This window comes from Gavialis gangeticus, unplaced genomic scaffold (genome assembly GCF_001723915.1).
Source record: "Gavialis gangeticus isolate Ggan-Ray unplaced genomic scaffold, GavGan_comp1, whole genome shotgun sequence".
Taxonomy (NCBI): domain Eukaryota; kingdom Metazoa; phylum Chordata; order Crocodylia; family Gavialidae; genus Gavialis; species Gavialis gangeticus.
The window spans coordinates 11,911,245-11,937,780 of record NW_017729005.1 but is presented as its reverse complement, the minus strand read 5'-3'; the positions used below and the strand labels follow the sequence as shown (position 1 = coordinate 11,937,780).

The following is a 26,536-nucleotide window of genomic DNA, read 5'->3' as shown; positions in this document are numbered from 1 at the left end:
CCCCCCTCCCCGATTTTTTTGCTGATATATTTCTGAATTATTGTTAAGTTATACATAGCAGTCTCCTCTACAGATGCTATCTATCATTTTGTGTTTTTACTGGAAAGTTAAAAGATATATTGTCAAATGATATATTAATGGATGTAATTAAATAGATATCAGGGTGATTTTAAATAATGAGCAAAGAGTCCCTTTACTTAATACACCTGGCCTAAGTTCTCCATCTTGTTCTATTTCTTTAGAATATTTTTGCTAGCATTAAAACCATATTTCTGTCTTCTGAGTCTGTAAGAAAAATCCATATCAAATTGATAAACTGACTACAGAAGGAAAATTCTGAAATTAAAATAGTATATAAAGTACTCTCAGATGCATAAAGTAAACTAGGAAAATAGAAGAGTATTTTTTTTCTTCTAGTCTCTCAGTTACAAATCATTGGTGTTCTTCATAACAATGGGAGGTTAATATCATGCTTCTTTATTATTTTTGCTTTCAGTATTCCTTTAAAACACAATATTGTGATTACCTGAAACTTCTTTTATGACCCACTTTTGGTCCCTTTTTGTTATGGTCTTCTAACCACTCAATTTGAGAGCACATTGACATTGTCAGCTAACATTGAATATTGCAAGATCCCACAAACCAAGATATTGCATCTTTAGTGCTCCCAACTCTTCCTGAAGTGGCTAACTTAGGTCCCTGAAGTGTGATAACCAAAAAAATCAGGTTTGGTGTCATCATTGACTGTGCATGAAAACATTATGGTATTGTATGCTATGTGGATAATAAATACATTGGTGTCTTAACTGAGTTCCAGGAAAGGTTACAAAAGTAATAAGCATTACAGCTTTCACGCTATTTTAGAAAACTATAAGACTACCAATGCTTACTTGTGGATTTTTTGTTTGTTTAAAAGTTATTTGTTGCATATTGTGAATGACTTGGAATGATTTGGTCTTATACGGATCAAAAAGAGAAAGGAAATGTTAAGAAAAAATAAACAGATTTTTAAACAATGAGTTATGTTGTAGAAAAATGACCCTACAAAATGTCAGCTTATGTACCTGTCAGTTTTGCTGGCAAAAGTGACAATATTGCTGTACCAGGGTCCCTTTGCTTGTACATATACATTTCAAGTGTACTGTAATGCTAACTCATAGGCGTATAAAATCCTGATAGAACATTTCATCATGTTTAATTTGGGGGAGGTGCATACCTTCCAAATGGTTAACCAGCAAAAACATTCAACACAGAACATTTGACGCTAATTTACTGGTCAAATCCTTTCTTGAAAGAAGCCTGCCTTGACAAGCCATGTACTAAGTACCTTTGTAGAGAGAGCCTGGCTTGATGGGTCGTCACATAAGCTATTTGACATTTGTCCCCAGTCAGACCGGATGCCACATGAAAAATTTACTCAGGCAAGAGGCTCCTAGGAATAAACAGTTCTCTAGTGTTGCTCACAGGGGACTCAGCAAGGTGAGCAGAACTTCAACTTGTCACGGATGCACTGTTCTGACAAACATAAGTAGATGCTAATGGCTAAATCGTGACAGAATAAAGTCCCACAACCATATGGCTAATTGCCACAACAATATCTTCAGTGTTATTAATCAAGTTTTCATAGTGTGCCATGATAATTGGAATAATTAGAAACAGCATAGGCATTGCTTGCCTCTGCCACATACACTGCAGACAGGGACCTGGAACAACCGCAGTTGCACTTTCTGCACTGTGTTGTTTAGTGGTTTGCTTTCTAGCAAATACTGTGGTTAATTAATGAATTAGCCGTTTGCCACTAGAGTCTCTTATTGCTCACAGGGCTTCTGTAGGGGGGCACATAGGTAGCTAAATGAGACCACTGAGCCTCTTGTGTGCCTCTTTAAAGATGCAACATTTTCATAAGTCAGGGACTACACAGCACAGTCCTCTACCAGTTGTAGATAGTGTAGCTGACAAAAGTTGAAAGTCCTTCTGACTTTTAAAAAACTGATTTTAAATATGATCAACAGAACTAAAAGAGCTTCAAAGTATAAAAATTCTGTGTCTCAAGAGATTAATCAAGGAAAAGCCCTGTGCAACAGTAACATAATTAGAGGGCAGCAATATTTAAGTAAGTTTGGTTACATTTGTACAAAAAGAACACTTGTATTGTTTCCTTTCTCCTATTACAGAAACTAAGACATCTTGGTTTTAGCTATTTCATGAGCTACTGATGCTGATTAAGATAAACAATTATTACTAAATACAGCTTTGCAAAATCTGCTTTACCTTATGTTACCTGGTAAGAGGATAGCTCACCAAAATTGTCTACCTTTGAACTTTTGAATATAAATAATGCAATGATTATAGCATTTTTATTTACATTAAGTGACTAAATAATCAATTTTGTGTGCTGCTTATTGGAACGGTCACTGGATTCTGATGTTTGGGACTGCAGTAGCAACATGGTAACACTCACGTTTCCTAGGTGCCTGCATCAACATTTAGTTGACTGGTCAGTAAAAATGACAGATTGATGATGATGACTCTCTTCTCTGGATGTATGCAGGCATTTAGCCAAACTAATGGATTGAAATGGACTGCTGCGTGTATGGCCTCTGAACAGCTTCTTAATTTAGTTTTAGAGCTTACAATAGATATAATATTGAATTCACTGACAATATAAATCTTCCTTTTCTCCATTTAAAAAAATAGATTGCTTTTCTAGATTTGAGAGCTACCATGAAAAGAGATTTTCAAATACTTAATTACAACTGGGTCTGCAAAAATAAAATCCTTTTTTTTTTTGACCAGAGGTAAATATTCTTTTTGAGTTCATCTTCATGTTGACCCTTGATCCATAAGAGCAGGACATCTTTGTAAAAAAGCTGCTATATAAGAATGAAAGTAAAATTCTTCAGTCAGGATTCTCCAACTCCTTGAGAGCTGTCAAGGATGATATTCTTTACAAAATAATGGCCTGATTTAGCAACGGCTCTGAGCATGAAACTCCTGTGAGATTTCCTTTCATAGAGTTGCTGCAGAATTGGGCACTCCAAGTACTTCAGAACAGTTATGATTTCTGGATGCTGGGTGGATGGAAAGGAGCCAATGAATATAACATAAGTTAATTTATTTCCAAAATTCTTGCACCAGTTTCAGCCTCTTTAGCAGAAGAAAATAAGAAGCTACCTCCATGGAAAATAAGATTTTTTTTCCCCCCATTATAGCCATAACGGAGTGGGGCACCTAAAATCAATATTCAAATGGGCAGCTGTTATCCAAATAATGAAATATTTATGGTTCTAGAAAGACTAACTGCTCATACATAGAAATTTCTATATATCAAGGCCTAAATCTTTTTTCGTTGGTGCTAACAATATATGTGGTGTTTTATTGTGGATATGATTGCTACTGAGGCATTACTCACATTTATTGATAAATTAGTTTAATTTTGCTGCTGCTGACCCTTATGGAAGTTTCGACATTTCTTCTGCTTTAAACTCAAGCTATAAAGTGTTTCCATGTGTCCGTAGTTGTATCTTTACACTAAATGTTGTCATGATATATCCTTGCCATTTGTTCAGTTAAGGGAATAAATTGATATCATTAGCTGCATGTTCATGAATTGTATGTTTCTTTAGACATACAGTCATCCTTAATCCTAAGTATAATATTGTTGAATATCTGATCTGGAAAAGTGGTGTATTTTTTATTAAACAGAAATATAAAGTTGTATCCCTACTATTAATTCATGATAATACTTCTTTTAAAAGAATGAGTTAGCTAAGCTGTAAATAAGTAAAGTTAGAAAGAGGTAAGAGTTTAGTTTGGATGTTTTGAATGAAGACTTGGCATCCATTTGTGATTCATTTGTTCCATTCATAATGCATGCTTATTTTGCACGGACTGTGTGAAATGATTCCTGAGTATCCTGCAGAATATATCATCCAATTGTGTAGTTTTATTCCCATTCAACACTTCTGGGACTAAGTCCAGTCAGTTTTAAAGTAATTACTGGTCATTTGACTCGCTACGGATTCCTGGGATAGACGCTGCTCCTAGTGTTGGAAAAAGTGACCTCTCACGTTGTTAAATTTATAATATAAACTTCATTTGCTCACTGATCTCTTTTTGAAGAGGCTGTGGTTAGACTGAAGGTATTAAAAAAAAATGGTAAAGTTTAGAAATGACATGAGGGTATACATGTGAGATTTTGCTGTTTAGATGTGCTAACATGTTGGAAGTTTTGGGATAGCTTACCTGACATTTTGTTAAATGATTTTTCTCATTCATATACACATATACTCTTGTGCACATATATATTTTTTACATGAATTTGCTGAAGCAAACTAAAAAATTCAGTAAGAACTATTATCTCTTTTTTTCTGTAGATGGTGAGCTTTATCCAGAAGGTTGATTTACTTGTCCTACATCATACATAGGGTCAGTAGTTGAACCAGAAATAGAACATAGGTCTCCTGGCTCTGTTGTTTTTGAGCTTGCTGCCTTGCTACTTTGTCAGGAATAAGACATGTCTCCCAGTAACTATTCCATTGTTTTATGAGGATATATATGTTTTTGCAGTCTTCAGTAGCTCAGTTGTCTAGACCTTTACTGAAAAAATTGATACATAATAAGGACGCTTGAATATTATAATGGGCCATAATATGTATGTGATTGTAGGCATTCTGGATTATGAATTTACATAAGTAGAAGATTCTGGCTTTTAATTATTGTTTCCTGGGAGTTACCAGTGTTGTCGAGGCAGACTCCATTAGTGTTGTTTGGGGGTTAGGTATTACCACATACAACAGGCTCTGTGTTTTGATGGTCTGTGCACGCGCTGTCCCTATACTGTTTGTAATGCTGTATCCCTTACGAGCTCATTATTCCAAGAAAGTAACCATAGGCTTCTGTTCTTAGTAACAAAACAGCCAGGTTTATTATACACAAACAAACCTAGGCACTTGCATTCATGACCAACTGATACACAGTACAAGCCATGTCTTTTTGCAGGCATGATCATAGACATACTCCTTAAGTCCAGTAAAAGTATTAAGGGTTCTCAGGCCCTTTGTTATACACCGATCAGAACAATTTTGTTTATACTTTACACATCCTACCTCTCACCAGTTAGTGCAACCTTTTCGCCAGATGTGGACACCTGTGGCCAGCTCATTCTGATTTTTGTTCTGATATTCTGTGCTCATCTTTTATACGTGCTCAGATGCATTCTGATTAGAATGCATTGGAGAAGACTCAATTAATCAAGTCTGCTGGAACATTCCAATCGGAACGCTGCAGCGTGTGGCATTATCTCATGTGTTCAGCATCCCGTGTTTCAAAATGGCAGCAGGGGAGCTTTAACTACAGCTTGACTGACAATCTTTAGTTACAGCACGCCTGCCACCATTTTGAAATGTGGGACGCTGAATACACAAGACACTGTGGGCATTTTAATTAGAGATGGGCCCGTCTCGATTCGAGTATCCGCTCCCGTGCTGCTGTGGCACGTGCACCTGATGTCAGGCGCATTGAGGCTTCATGCACGTTCTGGGGGAGCCCTTTAATTTTCCTGAGGAAGGACCCCAAAACTCACATGCCACAACTTTGGATGGATCTTCAGTGGTGGGTCTCCCATTGAGAGTCCCTCGGGAATGGTCACGCGTCCTGGCAGATATACACAGGACTCCACCTCCCCTACACCCCATCCATATACCAGCCCTTGAGACGAGCCTCTTGATCTTATGCGGCTTGCCTTCCAGTAACGCCAATTCCTGATCTTTGCACCCCGTTGAGTTGTCGGTCTTACTCTCCTGGGGTTGGGATTTGGGCCACTGGGTACCCAACTCTCTGGTATTCCTCTCTCTGGTGGCTTGATGGTTGCTTGACTGCTCTGTACGCCACTGTCATCCTTGGAATGCTGCCTGTATTCCGCCGCTAAAGGATTACATGCAACCAACAACAAGAAAAAGGAACACTACATAGCAACCAGCACCAAAAGGAAATGAAGGAGAAAGAAATAGGGAGGAGAAGAAAAGAAAAGGCACCATTCAAATAAAATAAAAGACAAAGAAAAGGGAGGAATCATTGGGCTAACCAGCCCTTCTACCCTCCAGCTCTAGCCTGTGCCTCAGCATGCCCTGCCACATGGCTCCGGGCTCTCATCCCTGCCAAGGTCCTCTTCAGCTCTTCCTCAAGCCAGCTCTGCTTTCGTGCACTGGTGCCACCTGTAGCTGGTGTGGGGAGTCCTCACAGCCTCCACTGACTCCAGCATCTGCCCCTGCACCAGACCTCTGCTATCCTGCCGGTGCTGGCTCCAACCAGCATGGGGAATCTCTGCAGCCTCCGCTGCCTCTCGTGTTCCCCCCCGGTTCTTTCTTGGTGCCAGCTCTTATATTTCCCACCGGGTGGTGTTCTGCAGCTTTTCTGTTTCCCGCTGGGCAGTGTTCTGCAGCTTATCTCCAGTTCCAGCTGCAGATAAGCATGACTGACAAAGCACATGGGTGTTTCTTCCTGGCGTGGCTTGTTTTGTGTTCTGCAGCCTAAAACAGGTAAGTGGTTCCTTCTTCCGGGGTTTTCTCTCTGGGGTTGGGTTGCCACTGTCCCGGATTCCCCTGTGGACAGGGCTTCTTGCTCCCCCGTGCTTGTGTCCCTGAGACAGAGCAACTCCTGAAAGTTGCTCCAATTAAAACACCCTCCCCTCCCCCCCATTCTGTAGCATGTGTATGGCACCAGCCACTTCCCTCTACCTGTTGTCCTTGGAGGTTCCTCTAAAACTGAGCTACCTTCACGGCACTTCTGTACAAGCCACACACGGTAAATATGGTTTTACTCATTGTAGTCTAATTTGACTTATGCTGTAAGCAGGGCCTCCAGACAATTCCTGTATGCACTGACCAGTGGTTGTATTAATCCCGAAGTCTAGCAAGTCCTATAATTATTATAAAGGGAAGTGTGATGGATAGAATATAAAAAGTAGAACCTTCATGATGATGATTTCAGTACATATTTGATCCTTTTAAGCAATCATCAAAATAGATGTATGCTTTCTTACAGTAATAGCTACCATGTGACCATTAAAATAGGATTTGCCCTACTTTATTCTACAGGGAAATGCGGTAACTAGCAAAACTTACTAAAAATGGACCACCAAAACAACCATACAGTGAAATCCCTGATATCCGACGCAAGTGGAGAATTAAGGGTGCCGGTAATGTAAAAATGCCGGTTATCTGAGGGCACAGGGTTTCTGCCTGGATATGGAGCTGGGGGGAAAGGGGGATGCAGCAGTAGCTTGGTTACTAGTGTGCCAGTTAGTAAAATCCCAGATAACAGGGATTTTACTGTATTTCTTTCTCAGAGAGATATTGTACAAAATAATGTAACATAATTTAACCGTACTGAATATACCCTAGAGCAGGGGTTACCAAAGTTTTTATGCCATGGCCCAACAAACTGTGGCCCAGCAGTCACAGCCAACTGCGGCCAGAATTTCCAGCCAGCAGATAGGTAGGGATACCCCAACCCCCAGGTGGAGAGGTGGGCCAAACCCTGTGCTGCTGCAGGCCCTGCAAAAGGAGCCATGGCCTCTCCACCCCGCTCTGAGGGGCTACAGTTTGCCAGTCCGCGGCCTCTTCCAGTGCAGCAGCCAGCCATGCTGAGGAGTGGCAGCTGACCTGCCACAGCCAGGCATTGAAAACCCCTGCCCTAGAGCACCAGTTGAAACATTAGGAAATGTATTCTTTTTGAAAGAATAGATTCTATTAAATACTGACTACTGTTTTTTCTAATATAATTTTTTACTTTAAAATATATATAGGCTCCAACTGCCAAACCAAATTTTAATCAATATTTTTCTCTTTTTTGGAGAATGAAAAGTGGGAGGGAGGAGTTTATAATTGCTAATAGCTGTTAACACTAGCAATTCCACTAATTTAGAAGTGCCTCTTTTGTTTGAATAGGTTTATTTCTACATACAATATTTAAAATCATGCACTCATAATTATTTCTATTGCAACAGAAAATATTTCCATTACTGTGCAGGCGTTTTCTAAAAGAAAATGTATGTTTATCATCACTAATAAAGATTGTAATTTTGGGATAAGCAAAAACAGCAAGCAGTAAAATTCAGTAGCCACTCCTCTACATTCTCGCATTTATCTGACTTTTAAACATAGATATTTGTTACTGAATTATCTAATTTTATGGATACAGATGATAAAATCCTAGATCTATTTTATCTCTTTATTTCACAAGACCAGGATTTTACCACTAAATTGTTGTTTCCCTTTTTGCTTTGTTTCCCACTGTAACCTGCTCTTCCAATTTGATTTTCCTTCATCATTAGATAGATACATGGGGCGCCTATACATGTACATCAAGGCTGCTCTGACGCTCTTAATGACAGTGATTACTTGAGTCTGCTGGAGCGTGGTAATTACCGTGCTCCAACAGACTCCCAGGTCACATGTATCAGTGTCCCTGCACTGAAAATTAAAGCTCATTCAACGAGCTTTAGTTAAAGCGCCCCTGCCGCCATTTTTCAGCACAGGGGTGGTGATGCATGTGATGCTCCAAGCACTTCAATTTGAGTGGCTCTCAGAGCCATCCTAATTAAAGCATCCCCCCCCCCCCGCCGCTTCCCTGAGTATGTGTTAATGGAGCACTGGTTTTTAAACCTGGTTATTGTACAGACTGCCTAATTTCATTTATTTTGTAGCGTTAGATCTTTGTTTCTTTCAATGGAACAAAAGCATAATAATTGTGAAATTACTTCTCAGTGGATCTTCCCTTTTGCTAAGATTAGATATTTGACTCTGTCACCCAAATATGCTCCTCCAAATTTAACAGGAACTAGGTCTTTTATTGCATGCCATGAGTTAGATGGTAAAGTCGATAGTTAACTTGTAGTATCCCTTTTAAAACCTTGCCGTAGACCTTTAGATGTTTACCACAGGAATGTTTAAACTCATCTTGCCCTGCAAGCCAGATGAGCATTGGGCTGATCTGTGGGCCAGATTGGGACCAAGCCCTGTGCCACATGCAGTTTCATCCAGGGCCCACACTGCACATGGCGAGTGGGCTGAACCTGGTGCTGCATGCAGCACAGTGGGTCAGTCCAGAGCATGGGCTGCCTGTAGAGCCCTGCCAGACTGGCCCTGCACACTTGCTTCAGGGTTGTCTGGATTCAATGTCACTGTGTAAGGCTGGCCCAGGGAAATTCTGAGAGAGTTCTGAAAAACTGCAAAATTCTGAAAAATGACCTAAAATTCTGAAAAAGTTCCAAGCCCTTAAGGAAAAGAATTACGTATTATATAATTTTAGAACACCATTCTTTGGGCTGAAGAAAAATAAAACATTGAGTAAGAGTAAGTTAGTTTATATTTCTCATATAACAAAGAGAAAACACTATCAGTCCCATGATACTTAATAGCTTTCGTTCTTTTTAATTTTCCTCCATGTCCATTTTAAATATATATTTAGATATGGAGAAATGGAGTTACCACTGAAATTAAAATTTAAATAAGGAATGGATTTTAATAAGGTGGACCTGGTTGCCTGTAATTACTGGCAATTTTGTTAGATTATTTTTTAGAAAGTTTTTTGTCATCTAGATGTGTACCACACAAGGTGACATGATGTGCCAAGTACAGACTTTGCAGTTCCTGCTTGAAGAAGCAAAATTAGTCAGATTCTGATAACATAGGCAGATTCACATAAATTTGCCAAAAAGGACTTGCAGAACAAATTCTGATGAGCAATATCTCCAGCAGAACCAGCAATCACCATCAATAATGTGGCAGAATAGGATTATATTGGAGAGGAACCCCAGGAGAAACCTACCACAAGGCAGGCTAAAACATCTAGTAATCAATTATTTTTCATCTACCAACAGTTCTAATATTACTGTTACAGACGCACAATATCTTCACCAAAGCCATTCTTGCAAGGAAGTGTGATACAATTGTTCTCACTTAACACAGTATCAGATTCTTTTGCCAGCAATGCTAAATTACAGTAAGAAGGGGGAGATAATTATTAGGATCTTATTTTTAGAAAGAGAAGCCTTCTTTAGTAAGGGAATATTTACTGCCTTCCTAAAACAGACATAAATTTTCCAAAAGCAAGGCTGAATTATCTTTTTTGTAATCTCAAAGAATCCAAATTGTACAGGGTAGCATCCAGAGAATAAATGAGACATTTGTGTCAAACAATTTTTTTAAATTGATGAATAGGTGATTATTTAAAGATGGGTGGTAACGCGAGTTTGGCTGACTAATTAACATAAATCATCATTCAGGACATACAGAACAGTCCTTTTGAAAAACCAGTGAAGACCATTTACCCAATAGAAATTAAGATATAAAGTGGGCTAGGGATACAGTATTCCAGTACTGTGTTTGGCTTGCATTTCAAGAGCCTTATGTTTATAATGAAGATTATAAAGTAGTTTTTGAGATATCTAATCTATAAGAAATTCTCTCTCCAGTAGAGGTAGAAACACACTGTAATCCTGACCACACAAAGGTAGAATATACTGTTTCATTGAATTTTGTAGAATAATTTCACAGTTGTTAAGGGCTACATATTTTATTTCTATAAAAGCTACATAAGGCTCTAGTATCTATCTGCATAAGAAAACAACTTTTATTTTACTGTAAAAGTTCAGTTACAGTTTGATATTATATAGTGAAGTAAGACTATAGTGATCAGTCAATGCTGCCTTAAAATATTGTTTAAATCAGAAAAATAAGATGCCCTATTTTCACCAAAAATGACTCACAATTTTGTACTCAGTCAATTATAGATGAGTAATATAGCTACATTTAATGTATTTATATTCTAAATAGCAACCATACTGATTTGGAAGGACTTCTTTGAGGTGACTTTGGACTATTTGAAGGGCTCCTGGTTGGACTTTTTGAAGGGTTCTTGTCTGGAGTCTTCTCAGGAGTCCTGGCTGCAGGTTTTTCTGGATTCTTGTCTGCATTCTTAAAGAAAGTGTCCAAGGAAGTTTGGACAGATGTCCTCCGGGGAGATGGGTGATGCAACAGACTTGTTCACTGGTGTGGTGTAGCATCGGATCAAACGTCATAAAGTTGAAACTGACATCAGAAAGTCAAAACGGTATCAATTTATAAATGTTGTAAGTACTATTTGTTGTAACTCAAAACATCTTAAGTCGAGGACCGCCTGTATGTTTAAAAAAAAGGCAAGCCACGCTGGGCAGAAAATGTCCAATTAGCCATATAAACCCAATATACATGTGGGACTGAGAAGGTCAGTAGGATGCCATAGATATGTAAAACAAAGCCATATTCAGTGGTCAGTGGTGCTCAATCTTTTTTTTTTCCTCCTCCAAACAAGTGGGCGAAATCTTAAAAATAGAAATGGGCTCAGGGCACACACAAAGTATTATAGTTGTTAGAGGTGCACCAATATATTGGTAGCCTATTGGATCAGCACTAATAAAAGGGAAATTTGCATTATTGAATATTGGCTTTTTTTGGCCATTGTAGCCAATAATGTTCTCCAATAATTATGCCCTCTGGTTAGGGCCTTTGGATGCCTGGGTTCCCTCTCACCCATGGAGCTGGGGCCCCTGGACACCTGGGTTCCCTCCTGCAAGCTGGGGTGACCCCGGATACAGCCTAATCTCCTCACCAGCAGGCTGAGCTGGAGCAAAGCAGCTGCCACAGTGTCCCCGGGCACTAGTGCGGCACGGTATGGAGCTGGGGCTGGGGCGAGCTCTATAAAAGGCACCAAATACCACAGATGTGACTGGGGCAGGGAGGGGCGGATGGAGTTCTGTAATTTTAGGCTTATTAATATACAATAAAAGTGCAATAGTCCATAACATTAGTTTAAAATGTTATAAGCTTAATTAAACCTTAGAAACATTCTGAAAAATAAGACAACCAACCATCATATTTCACAGGATAATTAAATAATTCTTTCAGATGACAGATCGAGATTGTCCAGCTGGTAGCACTGTACCTTGCCTCAGCTTCCTGTGCTTCCCAGTGGCCTACCAGTGTCTCTAGAAGGGAGAGCTTTGTGTTTTGGGAGTGTGGTGGGGGTGGGACTAATCTCTGCTCCAGAGCATTGGGGCTTCCTGTGAAATAACCTTTATTTTTTTTCTGATGCTGTAGGCATTAAGGGCAAAGCTTTCATGGTGCTCCAGAGCCCAGGAGCTGGGCACAGCTACTATTCACCTCCCTCCTCTTCCTTTTCCCCTTCCCTCCCCCCCCCCACAATTGAATTCAGTGGCAGGGAAAAGAGGATGACAAGCATCAGTGGCAGTGGTGCTCAGCTCTTAGGCTCCAGAGCTGACTGAAAGCTCTGCATTCACTGGCATGTCAGCATGGGCTCTGGCTGTGCAGGTCTGGAGCTCAAAAGGCACTGATGTTTACTTCTCCCTCTCTGCCCCTCTCTTCTCCCTCCGCACTGAAAGGAGCAGTGGTGAGTTCATGGGCTCCAGAGATGCGTGAAAGCTCTGAGCTCACTGTGCAAGTGAATGCTGGTACCACTCACTCTCCTTTCACCTGTCATTGAACTCAGTGGTAGGAGAAAGGAGGGGACAAGCAGCAGGAACATTAACTGATATGCCAGTGATGGGCATGTTCACACTGGTTTTGTAGGTCACGTCTGGCCTTTGGTCCAGAGGTGTTGAGTACTACTGCTTTAAATAATAATCTTCTACCAAAGCACTTAAGACACTGTGCAACAGAATATTAAAAAACATGAAAACATAAGAAGTAGAAACAAATAAAGGATGTATGCATGAGAAAAGCAACGCTCAGTCAGGTCTGCATTTTATTATCAGATCTGATTTTTAGGAGAAGCTAATGAACTCCTCAGATCACAGAAAACGTGCGTCTGCCCTCACACAGCTATGTGCCAAACAGAAAACAATATAGTAATGGATGTTACAGAAATAACTAAGATTTAAGGCCAGCTGGAACTATTTTAGTAATCTTTTCTGACCTCCTGCAAAACACGTGTCGTAGAAACAAGTTATGGACTTAATGCTGGTAGTATTTGAATCTGGAAAGAACTTATCTTTAGCAAGATGAACATTTTAATTCCTTCCACAGCAACTTAAATACAGACAAAAAGTGATCAAAATCTGTAACAATAGAATATAATTATGGGCTATATGTATTAACCTCATATGTACAGGGGGGTAGGTTGTAGCCGTGTTGGTCTAAGGACATAGGCAGACAAGATTCTTTGGGTGAATCTGATATCTTTTATTAGACCAACTCAAATAGTTGGAAAACAATTATTAAGCAAGCTTTCGGGTTCAAAAACCCTTTGTTAGGCTAAGGAAGTATCAGCAGTTGGTGTGTGCTCTTCCTGGATGGAATGAAAAGTAAAGAAGCCAGAGGCTGGGCTGGTAGGCATACAAGACAGGTAGTCAGTGAAAATGAAGACTGAGTCGTCAATGGGTGAGAGACAGGCTGGGGGGTGGCGGGGTGGGGTAAGAGGGAGAATGGGAATGGAGAGATACCTGGGGAGTCAGATGTCATCTGCCTGATAATTGTTTTCCAACTATTTAAGTTGGTCTGATAAAAGATATCAGATTCACCCAAAGAACTTTGTCTGCCTATTAACCTCATATGTGGATTCTTGAAAGTTATTGTGCATGCTGTTCTCAACATTTAGATCAAACATGTAAAGCTTCTACAGAAAATTTACTTTTTTAAATGTTTAACCTAAACAGCCACTGGGGAGTTTTTGCAGAAGACACTGAGGAGTTTCTGCACAAGACTACATTTTGGTTTTGATTCCATGTGCTGCTTCTACATCCCAGAGAAATACTGAGTTTTAATAAGACCTTATTTACTTTAGACGTTGCCTCTTTTTTTCTCTGTTAACTGCTGTACTGAACTTCAACATTCTTCTCAACTATGATCATCTGAGCCTCTCATGCATCATTAGGATTTCTAGCTTTTCAGTGATGGGTTTAGTAGAAAAATAACTACATGTCCTACTCTAAAAAAGAAATAAAATTTTGCTCCAGAACTATTTTTTCTACTGCCCTTTTATTTGTTGAAGTTCTGTTCATCCCATTCACAACCATCTGTATGAAATCTTAAGAAAACCCCAAGATTTATTAACAGAAACGCAAAACAAGAAAAATAGACTGTGGCATATATATAATATGAAACTGCAAATCCTCATTTAGATGGGTTTCCATAACATCACAAGAAAGTAAACCACTTTACATTTTTATAAACTAATCCTTTTCTCTCTGACTAATGTTGACAACTATAGGAAGTCACATACGGCTTCTAGTATTATATGTCATGTCATCTTCCCTCATGCTTACTTTGGAGATTCTTTAGTTGTACTTCTAAATATTATTTTGCTCTTCCGCCTCATCCCAAAAATTGTTTACATATACTCATCCACTAATTAAATCAATCTCTTACAATATCCATCAGTTTTGTTCAATCTATCAAGAATTGTTTAGTATGTGGGATAAACTATTTCAATTCTTGTCTTTTTCATTTACAGTATGACTTCATTTGAAGGTGCATACACACAACAGTTGTTACTAACCCTTGTTTCGCATCTTTTTTCCAAGTAAGCATCCCACACCTGATGGGCTGTTTGCTCTTTGTTCTAGACTAATGACTGTGCTTTTGCATGTTAAATTGCACTAGGTGGAGGTGTAAACCTGGATGTTATTCATTATCTGCATTGAATCTGAGTTTAAAGAGAGAGGTCTTATGTGTAAGTTTCACAGGCAACCTTAATTTCTTTATTTCTGCATAACTTTGCAAACAATATGTTCTTTTAAATGGTGGTTTTTTGATATTTAACTCCTGCATTATATAAAAACCCTAAAATGAATAAGAACAAATTACATCATATGGAATCTTACTGACCCCTCCTATGAAAATAAGTTTCAGAAGGATCTTTAGATCCATGACAGTCCACACCAGTAAGTAACTGGCAGCAACATAAGAAGGTAATATCTGCAGATTGCTCTGCACCACAGAAGGATGGGGCCACAGGTGCTGACCCCAACCTCTACCTCGCCCTGGCTGAAGATCCGGGAGGAATTAGACAGGGTCACTTTGCCCCAAGTGGGACAGTTTTCTCTGCCACGAATTTGTGCCACTGCTACTTGAGCTCCTTCAAGTGTACATGCCTGCATGTGCAGAGATACCCTAAGGGTGCAGACAGAGATAACACTTGAGCCATTCCAAGAATATCACTGGATTTAAGAACTGGTTCACAATTGACCCTAGACAGAAGTTTCTGCATGTGTACTGCTAAGAGTTCTTAGTAGAACTGCCACCTTCTAGGAATTGCAGTGCTGCCAAAACACTGCTAGGGGTGGTAGAGTACCCAGACCATCATGCCTTCTTGGAAGGAGTGGAGGGATTGTCCCCTGCTTGTGGTCCCTAGTGGGCAGTGTGCTCTGCCCCTTCACAAATCTTCACAGCTTTTCAGCCCCTGCTTTGAAAGTCACACTGTCAAATTCACCTCCCTGCTAGAGACCCTGCACCCTAGGCTGCCAGGCTCATTAGTCAAACACCTTCTCCTCCTCCCAGCACCTGGCAACCCCTCCATTCCTCCCCCTTGCCCTGGCCCCAGAGCAAAGGGTATCTAACATGGAAATGAAATTGACAACACAGCTTCCAAGGCAGGGGTTGAAAAACAATGGAGATCTTGGGGGCTCCTGGGAGCATGTGCCAGTCCCCCTCTTCACCCCCCCCGACCACAATCAGGGGGCCATTCAGCCCTCCAGCACCTGATGGGAAGATCCAGAGTGATACAGTGGTATGGTTGCACCCCTTATTACAGATGATGGTATGGGAGCAGCAGTCCTCAAAGCAAGTAAGAATCTCCTTTCCCCTTGGTGACCAATGGCACTTCTCCTCTCTTTCCATTTCCCCAGCTGCTGTTTCTGTCCATGCGTCTGTTCCTATGGCATCATGCACTTGCCCCAGTGGGGAAGCTGACGGTAGAATTCAGAGCCATACAGTCCTGGCTCCATTCCAGAGCAGCCCCTTGCCCTGCATATGCAGGAGGTATGGTGTAGCACAGGTTGGGATGCCTGGAGAGCTGACTGGACACAAGACATGGAATAGTTTCTGTCCCCATGTAACATTGAAATGGTTCACAGAGGACCAGCTCAAAATAGTACTTGATTTTCCCGATGTGTTTTTTAAACATTCCAGGAAGTTTAAGCCAGGCTTAAGTGACATGCATATCTAAACTCTTGTGTTTTAAAGTGTATTTAGAATGGTCTAAGAATTACATCTATCCACACCCTAAGGCTAGGGACAGAATCTGCCCATAAACAAATTAAAGTGATCAGAACTGGTTTAAACCTGTAACAGAACACGTTCAGTACACACAAGCCTGTTTCAAAATGACCAAAACTGGTTTGAGACAAATCTGGTTGAATGTAGCATCAGACTTAACTGACTGAGCTCAAACTGGTTTATGCAAGTTCTGTCTGAGACCCCTTCTGGGTTTAGGTTACACCAGAGTCACCCAGCATCCCAGCATGCTCTCCAGGCTGGGCTCTTTGCTCCAGCCCAGCAGGGTTGGCCCCACCCCTCTGCTCCCTAGCTGGATGCTGAAGCGGGGGGAATAACCCCCATCCCTGCTCCCTTGCCTAAGGGACCCTGCCGGCCAGCCTCTGGCTGGGCCCATCACTCTGCCATTGGAGCAGCAAGGGGGCAGGGCCCTTGACAGGGCAGCAGCCCCTGTACTGGTGTTCAGGGACTGCAAGCCTCTTCCTGGTGGGGGGGCCACAGCTACAGCAAGGTGGCACCAGGGCTCAGAGGCAGCCATAGCTACCTCCCCCCAGTGCTGCCGGCACCTCATCTGTCCCTGGAGGACTGCAGGGAGTGCTCACGCTGACCACTGCCATCTGTCCCCTCCTCCAGACTCCAGAGAGAAGGGGAAATAACCCCCCTTCCTGCCCCCTGCCTAAGGGGCCTATGCCAGCTGGCATTTGGCCATGCCCCCAGCCCTGCTGCTGCAGCAGCGAGGGGGGAGCTCCTGGTGGACCTCAGCTTGGGGTCTATGCTGGTGGGATGGGGGTGGGGGAGGAATTAATTACACACCCCAGCACAGCTTCCCTGCAGTTGAGGGCCGCTCTAGCGCCTCCCAGCTTCTGGCCTGAGCCACTGCAGGCATGTGCCTACATTTCATCTATTCACTTGCAAATTGTTTCAATCTAGACAGGTTAGACTAACCTGAAAAGATTGAATCAATTCAGGCTCTGTCTTTTTGAATGTCTGTCCCTAGACTAATAGTTAAACATTCCTGCCGCTCCCAGCCCCTCATTCACCTCCCTCTGCTTCTGCCTGTCTCGGTTCCTTCCTTCTCCCTACTGACAAACATCCTTTCTCTCCTCTTCACCTACCTGCTGTTCGCGTTTGCTACTGGAATTCTGCTACCCATATCCTTATTCCTATTCCTTACCTGTATGCACCTCCTGTTTCCAGATTTCTGTCCTCCTTACTCGCTGAGCTTCTGCATCTGAATGTCCCTTCTCTATAGGGATGGTGTACATTCACTCTGATTGGTATGTAAGTCTGAGAAATAATGGAGCTGGCTCAATGTAGATGGGTATTTCAAATGTAGCTGCAATAGATTCTAGCTAATACCGTGAGTGTGTGCGAACTGAGATTTTTGTAGAGCCTTACCAGCTATGAAATTTGGCAGATATGAATATAGTAAAAAAATGTAAATTAAAATTAATATTCAAGATGTAAGTAATCCCTCCTTACCAAACTACGTTTCTGCTCAAACGTTTTTGTGCTACATCTTCCTACTGAAAACTTAGTAAGATATTTTTAATATTGGCAATTTTTTTTTTAATATTGGCAAACTTACTCTCAAAGATACCTGAAACTTTCAGAAAAAATGAGTTCAAGGCAGAAATCAAAGTTGAAAAATCCTTATACGAATTGATTGCATTTGGCAACAGTTTATGCACCTTAAAATATGGTCTATAATAGCAGGTGCCCTGAAGTATAGGAATTGCTACCTGTGGCCTATAATAATTGTAGAGATTGGCATTAAATCTTTCAAATACTCATAAATTGTTGCTTATCTAAAGCTATACTGAGCAGTTTGTGTCCTGGTCATGGGTTTTCATATATGTGTATTTATCAGTCTGGCACCAGTATCATATTCTGTGCTGCTCAATCCTCCTATAACAACAGTCATGTTGTCTTTTACCTCCACATTGCTATCGTATCTTGTTAAGATTATATAATTGAAGTCTGTAATTTTTATGGATTTCAGAGTTCTCAGTGAAGATTGAGAGCATGCATGGACATGCAAAGCGGTAGCTCAAATAAATGAATCTTATGGCTGCTAACTGATAGTGCCTCCAGGAATATCTAGTAAATCTTAATCAAAATGGAAGTAATCTTTATTGAAACCTAGTAAGCGGAGTCCTTCCTATGGTTAACATATTTACCAAAGCACCCAATTTCTTCTGGTTTCTCTATACAGTAGGGTCATTAATTAATCATTTTCTCTTGCTAGTAATTACTGATCACTTGAGAATTGTGGTTTAATTATATAGGAATCATAAGTGGAAGCTAGGGGGTGTATTCCACCAGGCAAATGATAGGACCCTTGGTTTATTTTTACTTTAAATATTCTGTGCTTCTTTATTTTTGCTGATTTTATTTGCTAAGTAGGTCTGGTAAAATATGAATTACTGTATTATTGCATGTGATACAAGGTACACTATTGTGAGCATTGTAGACTGCAGGTGTAACAGATGTAAAGCAAGATTAACAGGATAGAGCAATAATTAAACCACAGACGGTCATCTAAAAAGAGAAAGGGTTTTCTTGTCCAATGCTATCATTACATGCAACTTAAGTTCTCTGTAAATATTTGTAAGAGCAATAAAAGCATGTTAATTTGGAAGAAAACACTCCAACGTGGACAGTTACTTTATGGATTAAAGTTCACTTTTTATAAATGTATAGGTTCACCGAAGTCATGCCATATGGCAGCATAGTTCATTGGCAATAGGGTCCTTGGTTTATGGATGCTGTGAGCTAAATGCCACTGAAAAAAAAAGAGACAACAGTTAATAGATATGCATTTACAGCAATGTGAATTGCCTATTCCCTTTGGGACAAGGAGGTTCAAATCATTAATGATAGTATTATAGTTGTTAAAGAAGTCCAGTTGTTCTTCAGCACTCTGCATCTGTGAAACATGATATCTCTGGGGACTGAGATTTCACTTTCCCTGGAGAAAATATAAAAGCAGGAAAAAAGAGAATGACTTCTGCTTGAGCAGAATAAACCTGCATCTACAAACGATTAACACTGCATAATGAAGTAGTAAAGAAGTAAGAGAGATTTCTAATAAAAGACTAATAACAAATCCCATTACACCATGGTGTATTTTTTTCCTTGAAGTGTATAAGAGTTTTAGCAAATCTTCTGAATTAGATTTGGGTAGTTGTGAGCAAAGTCAGCTCGAATGCTTCAAGCTTAACTGAGTTTTCGCTCCTAACAGTTTGTGTAACATGAAAGTTGTGGGTTTACGGGTAGGAGGGGTTGTTACTGCAAGTAATCGGCTTCACGCAGAGTTTGGATAATGTTTGTTTCACCATAGGATAATAGTTTCCTGTAGGCTAGGCACTGTAGGGTAATGTGCCACTATATGTTAAAACACCTTATATAGAACATTATCAGAATTAAATGTGGTAGATTAGCCTTGATTTGAGTTAACCGTACCTTTGACTCCTCTTTTGTAGCAACATTCAGCTCTAAAGATAGGTGTTTGTAGAAAGCAGTAGGAATGGGAAGTGGAGGGCAGCATGAATTCAATTTTATGGGAGACAAAACTTGACATGTTTGTCTTTTATTACTAGACTTTGTTGTCTCTAATAACTTTGCCTTTATAACTGGACATTATAGTGACAGTAATTCTTACATTAATGAATAGAAAATCAACATAAGGCAGGGATGGGATGATTTTATGTTCCAAGCTTACATATATATTTTGTTTCTAAACTGTAATATTACTTGTGAAAATCTGCTTCGTGATCTTCTGGCTATCCAGGAAGACTTTTTGAAGTGTACTGGGTCAGTGACCAAAGATCACTGACAGCTGTATAAAAGTTGAGAAGATATTGGAATGAAAATGTTGAGAAGTGAATTAAATCTGATTCATAGCATGAGCCCTTTATTAATAGACAGAGTCATTCAGTTATTATCTTCCTAAATTTGTGTTTGGCTGACATACATTGACTTGCATTTATACAGAAATTAACTTCTGTTACGAGAGTCAAATGAACTGGTACCTTACAACTACAATGACCTCTGTATTATGGTTAACAGGTTTGGAAGTAATCTTAAATAATAAATAAAATACAATCTATATCTATGGAGTTAACTGATGTGAATTCTAGCGGTCTTTCCAGGGCTTTCCTGTGGTGTCAACTGTCAGTGTTAAAGAATAGCTTAGTTTCCTTGCAGGAAAGTTCTAATAAATTTATTTTCTCTTTCCACTGACTAAAAAATATATAGTAAATACTAGCTTGAATGAAATACTAGCTTACTGTGGCTAAGATGGTAATAATTGCCTTTTAAGTCTATTTTGAAATAACTAAAATATTAATATTATAAGTTATTCTTCATATTTTTCAAAGTTAACATTTAAGTTGATCCTTGCTACGGGCCTGAGGTAAGTAGGTAGTAGCAGTCTGACTTTTTGATGGGAAGCTAAGACACACACAGGTTACATGACTTTTGAATCCACAGAGCAAGTCAGTGGCAGAGTTAGCATTAGGAGATAGGAGATTTGGGTGAAAAGTACCAAGCTTAGATTGCTGTTAGATTTTCAACATTGAGCAAATATTGCAAGTAATCTAGATGGGTATCCATATTTTATTGAATATGAAACCAATATGACATATTTAATCAAATTGATACGCATCATATTTTGCTCATACCTGAAAACACTATAATTACAGAAAAAGAGGAGGCCCGTTTCAGGTAATTTATTCAATCCCATAATGACAGCTATTTTATATCTGCCTCAAAATTATCCTTTGTCTGGACTTCTTACGGGTCCTCTTAAACTATGGCCTCATCCTGCCTTCCTGCTTTCCAGGTTTCTGTGAATGATATTTTCTAACTTTCTTCTTAAATCAATATGAAAGTAAACATGCAAAAAAAGATAATATGCAATCTGATGTCAGTTTTATCCATCAAGGCCGATCTATACAACGTTAATAAAAGCTTTTGCAGTACTTAGTGCATTTCTTCCCCTAACCCTATTGGTATGTAAAGAGTATTTCCCAAAACAAAATTATTAATAAATGTTAAAGGAATTATTTATAAATACTAAGTGCGTACTTTTTTTTCCTTTTCTTTTTTTAGACGATGGGTTAGACTGCTTTTTGGACGAGAATTTCCACTTCAAGACCTTCTTGTTGTTTGGGACGCATTATTTGCTGACAGCATCTCTCTTGATTTAGTTGACTACATTTTTGTAGCTATGTTGTTATATATTAGAGATGCCTGTAAGTATCAATCATCTTATGTTCTTAAAAAAGGTACTGGACACTCCTAGCTTTACAGAAGGGAGGTTTGGGAGGGGTGAAATTCCTAAGCTTCATCATTTTTGTGTGTTTTGTCTAACTGAAAATTCTTTAAAATGTGAACTGTGGTAGGAGCCACTTGTCATCAGATGTGAATATTATGAAATAGATTGAATATTGTAGCTGAAGTCAAGACTGCTTTATGAATAGTTCTGTCTTTATAGGGAATTGTAAATTTCATATATAAAACACAGTGGTACAGATATGTATAGAGCTCCACCTTCTGACAAAGCTGACGTATTGAGTAAATCTTTTGACGATGAAAATATTTTTATGCTGCAGTTTATATGAGGAATAGAAAATGTTAAACAGTGTCTCAGACTTTTAAGAAACAACAGATAATAACTTTCTGAGATCACATGAAGAAAATTTGAATATGGAGGCAGGTCACAGGCTTATTCCATGCACAACATTTAAAAATAAAAAATTATTTTTAATAAACGCTTCTGAAATTTGCCCAAAGGTGAAAGGTTATTGAGCTAATGAATTTCAGAAAAAACATGACTATGTCATGACACATAAAATATTATAATTAAATTGACACTCCTTATGTAATCGGGGGGAGAGAGAAAGAGATGAATTGATTAAGAATCTCTTATATGTAGACTCAAATAATGTTTTAGTAATTCAGTATGAGTATCAAAATGGATGTCATGCCTTTTCACAATTAGAGGCATTAGTAAGATAGTATATGTGAATTTTTATTGCAAATTTGTCACACTTATAAACTTATCCATGGCCATCAGCTTAAAACAGTAACACAGGTCTGACAAGATCTTGCATTGAAGAATGCACAAAGTTCCAAATATAGCTGTGCCTGGTATTTTGGGGCCCAATCTTGAAAACGTATTCCTGTGTACTTTTGATGTGATAATTTCCTGACAGAAATGGAATGACTTTTGTTTGTAAAATTATAGCATATATAAGTATTATCAGAGCTAGGAAGCCCTCCTGAAGAAGCTGCCATTGAATTCAGTTTAGAGGCTTTAAAACGTATGTTTCCATTTCAGAATGATCTGATCCAAAGCCATTATGTTCTATAATGTAAATCTGACTTTTTTTTTTTTTGGCTGCATTAGGCTGTAGTAGTCCTAAAGATTTTGTTGTAAAAGTGCACTGCAGATGCACAGTAAGACTTAAAGATCAATATTTTCCTTATCATTGTTCCCTTTTAAAAAGGCATGCTTTAGAAATGTGTTATCTGCCCACACAAGTACTTCCAAACCTTTTGGTTTCTTGTAGTATTCAAATACATGCACTGGCATAAAGTAACTGTTAGTTGAAAAGTTGTTCTGGGCATCAGTAAAAAATCAGGATTTTTCTTTCTTTGAAATTCCTAGCCTAATACAGACTTAGTAAATAATAGCATTTGCAATTAGAACAAGTTTACCAAACCAGTTATTCTGTATTTTTAATTTGTAGCAGGGTACCTAAGGCCTAAGATAAGTATTTTCTGTGGTAAGTGAAAATAATTTTTACCTGATATTCATGTAGACATGTTTAGTTCTTTTTTTCAGCTGACTAGGATAGTAACATCTAATGTAGTTAACCACAACTACTACCATAAAAACAGAAAACATAGTCAAACCTGGTCTCAAAGTATGGAGTTTGGGTTTTTTTTACATATCTTGAGAATGGGAAGAGTCAAAAAACATTTTTCTTTTCTTCCACCTAAACCTACTGTGGTTTGTTTTTTTAACTTGCCATCAGGAGTTTTTCTTCAGGAAGGTGTTTCGGTTAAAGTTTTACTCTTTACTCTTATTAGAGGTTTAATGAGGGGAAAGGTGGACATTTAAATAGGTAGAGGTTGTACAACTATGAAAAATACATTGCAATGACATGTTCATTATAGAAGATTACAAATGTTTAAACATATCCCCAGGCCCCATTCAGGAAAAGGGTTTAGAAGCATTTATTTTGTGACTTTTTCTTCACTGCATATGGTTCGCTGTATATGCTTGTAAAACAAAAATTAAAAAAATAAGTTAATCTTTTCTTTCATAGGAGAAAGAACAAACTAGACGAGATATGAGGCCATTGTGAGGACATCAGGCTTTTAACTTTAACTGAGCCAAAGTTATGTTACTGTAGACCAGGCACGTGTCACTCATTTAGCCCTGCAGGTAAATTGAGGGTCACTGGACTGGTTTGTGGGCCAAATGGAGCCACAATGAAGCCAAAGTACAGGGCAGATCCAGTGCGGTGCCACATGAAGTATGCACCCATGCCAGCTTCCGCTGTTGCAGGTAGCACACATGGCCACTCCAGCCCTATGTGCTGCGTGCAATGTCAGCCCCACTCCAGAGCTTACTCTACCTAGGGTGTATGAGGAGCACATGCTGCCTAAGACAGCAAATTTCCATTAAGGCATTTTTTGCTTTGATATCAGACTAGAACAGGGGCAGGCAGTTATTTTGGGCAGAGGGCCACTTACTGAGTTTTGGCAAGCCATTCAGGGCCGCATGATAGGCAGCCCAGGGCAAATAAATATTAATTTTCTAAATTTTTTAGGGGCTCTGCAGGCCAGATAGAATGGCCTGGCAGGCCACATCCAGTCCCCGGGCTGCATTTTGCTCACCCCTGGGCTAGATCTACTTGGAGACTGAGAGTAGTGACTGACTGAGTTTCAGAAAATGGTTCATTAGTTCTGCCTAATACGTAAACAACAAAAATGTTACCAGCTTTCCTTCTCTTTTTAATATTTTACTTCTTTCTCCATCGTTTCCCAGATTTTTTTTAAAGTTTTGAGACTCATCCATTCCTAATAAGTCTCACTTTCTTTTTTTTTTTTTAAATGCCAGTTCGTATCAGATTGTTCAACGCTGACCTTCAGAATTCTACAAACAGAAGAGGGTTGGAAAGTTAGACCTTTCTGGTGCATCCACTTCTTCCTCCCCAGCACCCCAATGACTCTGTGAAGAGCTGTAGAGTTTTAGTGTATAATCATGTTCTAGATCAGGGCACAACTGGCCTGGGAGGAATTAGCCCACAGGCTCCTGTCCAAGTGCCACTCCTCCCATGGCTTTGGCTGTTGCAGTGGCAGGCAGGTTCCCTGATGTAGAACAGCACAGCCAAAGGCCAGGTGGGGAGCTTAAACAGTAGTAGCTAGGGAGGGAGAGATTGCCCACATGATGGTGGCCATAGGGGCTCTCGCACAGTTTGCATTGCAACAGCAGTGGGGGTAGGGAATATTGCCTCTGTGGTGGTAATGTCCAGGGAGGCAGGGTGTTGCCAGCATAATGTTGGCAACAGAGGGTCTGCATTTAGTGGGGGTCCTGGGAAGCCTGTAAAGCCCCTGGGGACATGCAGTTCTCCCAGTGTGCAGCCATGGTCCTGCAACCTGTGGCAGGCAGCCCCTGGCTACTCTGAAGTTGGGCAGTCCTGTTGTAGACTCTTGGACTGACCATTCCATACAATGTAATAACTAGAGACAACAAAAGATTTCCTTAAGCAATAACTAGATATAATTGGTTAGATCTTTGACTTGAATTGAGTTGGCTCACGGTAGTACAACGCATGTTAAGTTTTTCTCTTTTCCATTTTCAGTACTTCAGTGTCTAAAATATTATTTTTCGATAACAAGTCTCTAGTCCTGCTGGTTTGCCAAGAAAATTTTTCAAATATAAGCTAAGAAGTAATTGTACCAACACGCTGCATTAATTGCCTGACATACAGTCTGAAAAAAAGCCATGAAGGCTGTGAAATGTGTCTAATTCTAGTAGTAGTACTGTTGCTAGGAGTGACACTTTACTGTTTAAAGGGAAGAGTTTTCTAAGTTCTCTTGAGTTTTAAGTTCTAATATCCACATGATTATTTGAATTGTCTGATATTTGCCATGTCTCAAGAGGATTTGGTTTAGGATTCATGGTTTGAATTGGAGATTGGTCAAGAAATTTTTCTGAAATAGAGTCCCCCTTTTCTTTTAAAAATATTGTGACATCGGTTTTGTAGTTCTTATAACTTCTTCTCCCCACTCATTTTGGTTGAAAACCAGAATTCTGATCTTTCCCAAACTTGGAATTTATTTCAGTTGGTGTCAGGAACTTACTTTTCCTTTGGAGAAGCAACATCCTGTATGTTATTCAGAATCAGTTTGCATGACCCAGATAAAGACAAACGTACAGCAGTACAGGAGCTTGTTTTAAGTTGATCGTTGTCGATAGCTTGAACCTTAAAGGCACCCAACTGCTCTGAGTTAAGCAGCATTCTGAAAAGTGTTGTGGACATTAGTTATTTGGATTCTGCAGGAATTCCACCTGGAATCTTTGCCCTAGGACCAAAGCTTCACTTTTGAAACATGCAATGTGATCCTGACCCTGTTCTTGAGCAGTAGGCTTGAGTTGTGATTAAAAAAAAAAAAAAAAAAAAAAGCAAGTCATGGGAATGGGCTTCAGAAGAACTGGGTTCAAGATCTTTAGAGACCTTGTACTCCAGTTGTTAGCATGTGCTAGCCATGCCAGCAGGTTTTCACTATTACTGTTACTTAGGCTAGCTAAAATAAGCTTATACAGGGATAAAAACACATGTTATAATTGCCCCTTCTTTTTGCTATGTCCTCAGAGAACTAAAGTGTCTCAACTGCACCTCATAGAGAAGTCATTGGGCATGATGGCAGATTTTAGCCTGCTTTATCCATTATGCATTATTCCTCTTTGTCCCAACAACTGCTTTACTGGAAGAGCCTTCCTTGTTCTCGAAGACTCTAATGAATTATCAACAAAGAAAGGAATGTTTCTAAAGGGTAGAGGTAGAGATTCAAATAATTTCTAAGGCCCTTGGAACTCCTTGGTTCAGCTGTGCCAGACACCAGCTTCAGTATTGAGCTCTGTGCCAGTTCTTCCTCTATCCATAAAGACCACTGCCTGCCAGGGGACCATATGTGCCTATCAGAGTCATAGTTTCTAGGGTCGGAAGGGACCTGAGCAGATC

At 39.6% G+C, this 26,536-nt stretch overlaps 1 protein-coding gene across 5 annotated transcripts in view; it reads left to right on the top strand.

The window, feature by feature from the left end:
- The window catches only part of TBC1D5 (TBC1 domain family member 5), a 659,444-nt gene that overhangs the window by 480,027 nt on the left and 152,881 nt on the right, over window positions 1-26,536 (top strand). For all 5 annotated transcript variants that reach the window (XM_019508683.1, XM_019508679.1, XM_019508681.1 and 2 more), the window contains exon 14: window positions 21,387-21,529. In XM_019508683.1, coding sequence (XP_019364228.1) covers window positions 21,387-21,529 — 143 coding nt within the window. The remainder of the gene's footprint in view (window positions 1-21,386; window positions 21,530-26,536) is intronic.